The 7,722-nt window shown below is 45.3% G+C and overlaps 1 protein-coding gene across 1 annotated transcript; it reads left to right on the plus strand.

Moving 5' to 3' along the window:
* The first annotated feature begins 152 nt into the window (after positions 1-152).
* On the plus strand, positions 153-7,636 carry HSDL1 (hydroxysteroid dehydrogenase like 1). The gene is made up of 6 exons (XM_039721147.1): positions 153-393; positions 707-939; positions 1,563-2,008; positions 3,832-4,059; positions 4,923-5,757; positions 7,510-7,636. The coding sequence occupies exons 2-5, from the start codon at positions 720-722 to the stop codon at positions 5,022-5,024; spliced, it is 996 nt and encodes a 331-aa protein (XP_039577081.1). The 5' UTR covers positions 153-393; positions 707-719; the 3' UTR covers positions 5,025-5,757; positions 7,510-7,636.
* The last annotated feature ends 86 nt before the right edge of the window (positions 7,637-7,722 follow it).

Below are 7,722 nucleotides of genomic sequence, written 5' to 3' on the forward strand. Positions count from 1 at the left end.
GGCCCGGGCCGGGGCTGGGCGAGGGGCCGAGGCGCCGGGCCAGCTCGCTAGGGCTGCGCGGAGGCGGCGCGCCCCGAGCCCGCTGTCCCGCCCTGGGCGAGGGGCGGGCGGGATGTGGCGGCGCCGGGCGGCACAGGGGGTCCTGGAGATTTGTGCTTGTTTAAAAACGTATTAACCAGCAAAAGCCCAGCGAGGCACGGGTAGTGCGGTGTGCGTGATGCGCTGCACCGTGCCCTGCTTCAAGGACAGTGGCAGATGCGGAGCTCTTGGCTGCGCTGGGGCCTGACGTGCTGTCTGAGCCTGCTTTGTCTCTCTCGTGGGTTTTTGTCCTTGGAAGAGCTCGTTGTTTCTTTGTGTCTCAGCTCTAGCGTGCTGGTTATCCTTGCCTCTCGTGTAGGTAGTTTTTCATCTTCCAACATTGGTTTTCACTTGTTCAGCTTCTTCTTTAATTATTTTATTTACAGAATCGGTGATCATTGTTGTTGCAGTATAACTGATTAATAGTTCAACCCTAGGAAAAGTGCTAAACAGTACCTAAACCTGTGAGGTTGATGGTAGGTGACACCCAAATTTTAGCACGCTGTTTTTTCTGCATCAAAACAGTGCTCAAACTGTAAAATGCTGCATCTCAAAGGTTATCCATACAGTCTGAAAAGTTTACGTGGCTCAGGAAGCAATTGTAATTGCCTGTGTCTTTTTTTTTCAGGCTTGTGATCACCATGGCTGCCGTGGATCGATTCTCCCTCCTGTACAGAGAAATCAGTCACTCCTGCAGTTTCTATATGGAAGCCCTGGCTGTTGTTGGAGCTTGGTACACAGTCAGAAAGGTTGTGTCTCTGGCCTTGGACACTTACAGTGCTCTCAGGCTGCATGTGATTCCAAAGCTGAGTGGGGAGGCTGATCTCGTCAAGAAGTACGGCACGTGGGCCGTGGTCACGGGTAAGAGATGAAGTGGTGAATTTCCTTGTGTTTGTGTAACATACCGTGCCAGTGCTGTGAAACTTGGCAGCTTGTGGTGCTGGGTGAGCTCCATGTCACAGGCTGGAGCCTGTATTATCTGTGGTTGCAGGTTAGTCTGCCTGAGCAGTGGCTGTTGTTCAGTGCCTTTATAAATTAATTCCTCAGGAGATGGGCAAGCTAATCGAGTTGACTGACTGCTGAGAAAGAATCACAGCAATTGTTGCCCAAATTTGCAAGGTGCATCTTGATCACCTACAAGTGTAGACACAGATGTAGCCAAGATCCTCTTTTTGCTATGGGGTGTTCATATGTGCCCTAGTTCTTCAGCAGGGTTTGAGTCCTGCACCTCTGACATCCCTGCCTTTCATTAAGGTTCTCCTTTGAGCTCTCTTTTGTCATAGAAAATATGAAACTTTTATGAGGGGAATTGCAGAAGGTGGTTGACAGTGTTGTCTTTACTGTTGTGTCTTTGAATTCAATATATTTAGTGCCACATGATCTCAGGAAAAGGAATAAAGCTATAATTGAAAGAACTGTCAAAAGAGAAGGCTGGTGTTGCTCTGTTTTTCAGTTTTGTGTTCTATTGCTGTTTTCTCCTGCAGGTAGCACAGATGGCATTGGGAAGGCTTATGCTGAAGAACTGGCAAAGCATGGTGTCAACATCATCTTAGTGAGCCGGAACAAAGAGAAGCTGGAGGCTGTATCCAGGAGCATATCTGAAACCTATAAAGTGCAAACAGATTTCATAGTAGCTGATTTCAGCAAGGGGCGTGAGCTCTACCCAGGCATTAAGGAGGCTCTGAAAGACAGAGAAATTGGGATTTTGGTGAATAATGTAGGAATATTTTATGCCTACACAGACTATTTTACTAATCTGTCTGAGGATATTCTATGGGACTTGATCCATGTAAATATTGCTTCTGCTACCATGATGACACATATTGTGTTGCCAGGCATGGTAAAGAAGAGGAAAGGGGCAGTTGTGAACATTTCTTCAGCAGTGTGTTGTCAGCCAACGCCGATGTCGACAGTCTATGGAGCCTCTAAAGTAAGTTGGGCTGTAGTGTTAAATGGCGTGCACTGGAAACACATTCAGCTAGGATGTCAAAATACTTGAATGTTTAAATTTTGGAGTGAATGATACATATATCATGCAGTAAACTCTTCATCCTCACCAGTGCTGAGCCTTGAACCAAAGTCAGTGCTCTTGGATTTTGAGTGAAGTGTGGCATAACAGTCATTTTAGGAGAAATGTTGCCTTTCTCAGATGCACAGAGAGGCAGTTCTGTGGGCCTCATTGAAAGGGTCAATAATTTAATCTCTCCAGCTGAACTGTGCACATACCTCCAGTCTTGCATACCCATATTTGGTAGCAAAAAGGGTTATACTCATGCTCAAGCCACCACTGTGACATGGAGCGTGGCCAAATCAAGCTGCTGCTTCATGTACTACCAAGGAGTGTTCTGGCATATTTGGGGACAAGTGAGAAGAACTCCCCCAGAATTGTCCTTCCTGAAGAGATCCAAGCAATAACGAACAGGACAGGGCAGCTGGGTGGTGCTGGAGGAATGAATGCTCATGGTGATGGTGGATTGACACAACATGACATGCTGCTGAATGCACAAAAGCAGCTGGGATTGTGGAAGGTTCTCACCTGGATCCAGTGTCTAAACACAAGTGGTTATTGCTCCAGCTGTCTGTGGCTGCCCTGTGTTGTAGCCTTGCTCCTGACATAGCTCTTTTATTTCCTTTGGCCTGGAGCAAAAGCAGCTTTTACTACCCCAAGGTGTAAAACTCCCCGCAGACTTCCTTCAGTGTGGAAGCTGGCTTGCAATTACAGAATATCTGCCCCTTTGATTTTGCTAAGTGTATGTAGAACTGCAGTCTGAATTAAAACAATTAAAAGGCTTGAATGAAAAAGAAGAATCACAAATGTACCAAAGTTTCTTGTTTTAGCTGAGATAATTAATCCAAATGCTGGGTCAGCAATCCAGCTTTGAGCCTGGCCTCAGAACACAGAAGTGAGAACAAGCTGCTGTAACATCCTAAGCCTCTTTGTGTACTAACAATGAACAATGCTTGAAGTGGTTGCTTTAATTTTCCTAAAGCAGCTGTAAGAGAATTTGTACAAGATGCTTTCCCAACAAACTGTTGGGAAAACCTTTTGCAAGGCTGATGGAAGCAGCAAGATATCTGCTCACAAGCTGAGTCTAAAATGCTCTTTCCCAGGGAGGCCTGGCTGTGTGGCACAGCAGGGAAGGCATCGGTGTTGCTGCCCTGATAAAACTGAGCCAGGCTCATTTTTCAGTCTGATTCCAGCAGTCCCAGTTATCAGCCTTGTGCTTTTCTTGGTCTGTAAACGTAAAATGAGCTAAAGGAGGTAATGCAGATACACACTAATAAATCTTCTTGCCTAAGAGAGTCCCAGGAAATGAATAATCTGGCTCTGGAGGAGACAGTTGAATGCAAAATTCACCTGTAAATATATTAAAGAATGGGACTTTTATTTTTTTCTTCTGACAATAGTAGGTAGAGCTGTCTGCAGAGTGTCTGCAATGCTCCCAGACCAGATAAGGTGCTTGTTTTAGATGAAATAAATGGTATTGTCTTATTTTTAAGCAGAAATTGTCAGATTGTGATAAGCAGTCACTTTGTCCTGCAAGTTAGTATACTGTGGCAGGTTTATAGCAAATAACACAGAAATGTTTATAATACTACAGAAAATAATATTTTTATATTATTTATTAAGATTTATTGAGCTGGTACATAAAACTTAAAAACTTTTATGTAATTTTAATAAAACTTTGCCCTGAGATTTCATTGTTTAAAAAAAAAGAAAAAAAAAGTGTCTTTCTGCTTTTGTTTTTCTAGAGCTACTTGGACTATTTCAGTAGAGCACTACATTATGAGTATGCCTCTAAAGGAATTTTTGTTCAGAGTCTGACACCATTTGTAACTACTACAAAAATGTTATCATTCAGCAGCACTATATCAAAGAGATCTATTTTTTTTCCTACTGCTGAAGAATATGCAAGTCATGCTGTTTCTACTCTTGGGTTATCCATAAGGACCACTGGTTGCTGGAAGCATGCAATACAGGTAATGGAATTCATTAAACTACTTCATGTTTGTCAGTAGAAGTAAATCAGCTGTTTGCTTTCTTAGGAGTCTGAATGAAAACTGCTCATTCTGAAAAAGTGTAATACATATTGTAGACTTTAAGGCATTGTGCCATATTTTCTCACAAGTTCTGCTTTATAAACTTATGCTTGGGCATGCTTATTTTTAAGATCAGAGAGTGAATCCAATTCTCCCTTGAAATATGCAGCAGAAATGGGAAAGAGACAACTTTTAACTGAAAAGCAGAGTATCTCATTTCCCTTGGGGTGTTGCTGACTGGACAAGTGTTTCACTGTCTTCTGTAAACAGAAATAGCTTTTTCAGTCTTCATATAGTGAGCATATTTGTGCTTTGGGAAAGAGTGGGTAGGGAGGATGGAATAATAGCAGGAAAAAAACTGTATTTTCCTCCATTTGTTAGGGTTTTGATTTTTGAGGCAGACTGTTTTATGCGCATTGGTCACATCTCTTGTGTCCTACCTAGTGGCTTCCTTATGGAAATGAAGAAGTGGGGATTAGTCCAAAAGGAATAAAAGAGACAGGATGCATTCTGGCAAAATGTGGCAATTAATGGAAGTGGACAGAATTGCTGTTGAGAACTTGATCAAATCAGGATTCAGTATTTGCAGAACTTAACTGCTCAGCTGTGGGCACTGCATCCAAAACAGCTGAACGTGTGTGCTTCAAGGGGTTGAATTTAAGGCTCAGCTCATGATATTCAAGCACTTTTTGCCTTGCTTTAGTAGTGATTTGAGAAACTGTTTGCTTTAATTAAATGTATCTTAATCTGTGCCTTCCTTTAATTTTTTTTCTGTTTTCTTGTCTCCCTGTGCCTCTCTGCAGTGGACGCTGGGCGAGTGCCTGCCTGAGTGGATGTGGGCATGGTTTGCTCTGTATTTGAGCAGAATTCTACGCAGGCAAGCTTTGGCAGCCAAAGCAAAATAGGAGTAGCTCGATGTCCCAGGAGACAATTCTGATCAGAGTGCTGCAAAAACGTGTAATGCACCTTGGAGGACTTACTGTAACTTATCCATACCTTGTTAAGCAAGCTACCTAACCTAGACAGCAGAAGTCTGGATCCTCTCTGTATCCTTGTATTAAATAGCTCCTCTGTTGCTTTCCTTTATGGCAGAGTGCTGATGTTCTGGATGTTAATCTCTATTCACTTTCTCATTGACATAGTTGAGCAGGAGCAGCTACAGTGTTATTTCTAACACTAAGTAACACTCCCTCACATAGTGCTACATGATATCTATTTGTAACATTGGGAGAGTGTGCGACTCGTCCGACTCCATCAGAAACGGGACCCGAGAAGAATCAAGCCGTTCAAAACGACAGCTATGAAGTTTGGGAGAAGATGGGGAGCAGCTGAGGGGGTACCAGGGTCAGGGGTCTGTCCACAGCTGACCCAGCCTCAGCTGGCCTCAAAGCCGTTTGCTTCAGTTGTGTTGCCAACAACGCCTTCCGCTCGCTGGCAAAGGGGCTTTAAACCCGTACATTTAATTTGGGTCGGGGTTTGAAGCTGCCATTCCCGGGGCTTAACGGGACCCCCGCGCCGCCTCCTGAGGGCTCCCGGGGCGGCACCGCCCGCGCCTGCGCAGCGCGGCCGCGGGGCTCTCGCGAGAGCGCGCCGGTAAACAGCGCTGAAGATGGCGGCGGGCCGGGCGGCGGCGGCGCGGTGAGCACGGGCGGGCGGGACGGGCCGGAGCCCGCGGCTCCCTCGGGGTCGGGGCGCGGGCGGGCGGCGCTCGCTGCCCCTCGGCTCCTCGCCTGCTGTCACATCTCCGCCCTGCCCGGGCCGGGAGCTGCCCCGCACGGTCCCGGCCGCGCTCGCTGCGGCTGTGGTCCGGCCGGCCGGTGCCGGGCCCGGCTCGTCAGTGCTGGCGGAGCCGCCCGGGCCGCACGGTGCTGCTGCTGCAGCCGGGGATCCTTGCGGCGTGCCCGGCCCGCGGGGTGGATGGGGCTCTGCCAGGGCAGGGGCAGGCTGCGAGCGTGGGTCCCGTCCTGACCCCACGGGGTGCGTGTTAAACAGCTCAGACCTGTGGGTGTGCTGCTCCTTTGCTCTCGGTGTCCATCGTACTTCCTTATCGTGCTTGCGTACAGCCTGTTATTAGCCGCAAGGGTGTTTATTTTGCTCATTTGTGTGGTTGTTTTATTTTATTGCTGTAGGAGTTATTAACCGATGAAGTGATAAGGCAGGCAGAGCTTAAGCGAGGCCAGGAGTCAGTGCGCTGTAAGTTTGTTGAGTTAGGAATGAAGGGGAAACTTTATGGCTGCTAACAAGCAGTTCCCAGTCTGTCATGGTGTTGTCAGTCAAATAAAAATAAAGGTAATTTCTGTCCCTATTCCAAGGAAATACTTGATAATGCTAAATAAAATTAAATGAAAATGAAGTAACAGCTGTTGCATTCAGACTCATTTCATCTGTTGTGCTGTGAGGTCAGCCCATCATTCCCCTGAATCCTGGGAATCCCCTAACAAGGCCCCTGGTTTCCAGTCCTGGTCACAGCTGCAATGTACAGTTCTGCTTCCCCAGGTGCTGTGACAAACCAGACATAAATGTTTCTCTTTTCTTATCTTTTAATGGCCTTGTATCTCTCAGTTTCTGGTTGGGTGTTTGGAGTTCAGAAGAATACTAGCATTGCAGTTTTCCTTGAGTGTATTATGCACTTTGGAACATAAGGAGAGGAGGTTGGAGGTTGTCCCTGCATGTGGAAAACACTTTCAGCACCTTCCTTTAAATTCACATGCTGTTATCAGCTCTTATTTCCTCAGGTGCCCATAACACACACCCTGGCTCAGAAAAGTTTTGAAAGGCTTTTTTCAGGTAGATTTTCAAACACAGTCTCTGCAGCTTTGCCTCTTCTGGTATCTTTTGTCCTTACCTGGCTTTGGCATAGAGTTTGAATCTGATTTGCCTTGTGTAAAATGAGGTTCTGTGCATTATTTCTATTTGCCATGTTTCTGATTGGGGAAAAAAAACCAAAACAAAAAAACCCCATGCTTTTTTAAGTGTCCATGGACACTTTTATCATGTTAGTATTTTATTTTGCACTTTTTCCCTGCCATGGAATTTGCGTGTAGTTTTTAGCTCTTTGCTGCACCTACATGAAGTGTGGTTGAGTTTGGTGGTCATTGTTGCCTGTTCTCTTGTCAGGTTAATACCTGGGAAAAACTTTAGTGTTGGTGAAAAATTGTGACTGGAATATGAGGAACTTTTTTCTCTATTATAGTGTTTCACTCGTGTTCTGCTCTGAGCAAGGGAAAAACTTTACTGTTGGTGAAAAATTGTGACTGGAATATGAGGAACTTTTTTCTCTGTTATTTCTAAAGGAAACTGCCAAAGGTGTCTTCTTTTTGGTGATTTTCAGACTACACAGCACAAATTATTAATGATTCTAATTATTTTCTGTATTACCCTGCCTTACAGGTTGCCTTGCAATCAGCTTTGCTAATTCTTCTAGGGAGTTAAGGTTGCCATCAGAAATGGAGTACAGGACTGAGCTGGCACATCCTGAGTGACTGAATCATTTAATGCAAAATGGAGAAGAAGCGGAGAAAGAAATGAGCCTGTTCACTAGGCTTGACCTGAAAAGACCATGAAATCTCTACTTATTTTGGATCCAGCTTTCAGAATATCCAG

Source organism: Passer montanus, unplaced genomic scaffold (genome assembly GCF_014805655.1).
Source record: "Passer montanus isolate IOZ18808 unplaced genomic scaffold, ASM1480565v1 scaffold45, whole genome shotgun sequence".
Taxonomy (NCBI): domain Eukaryota; kingdom Metazoa; phylum Chordata; class Aves; order Passeriformes; family Passeridae; genus Passer; species Passer montanus.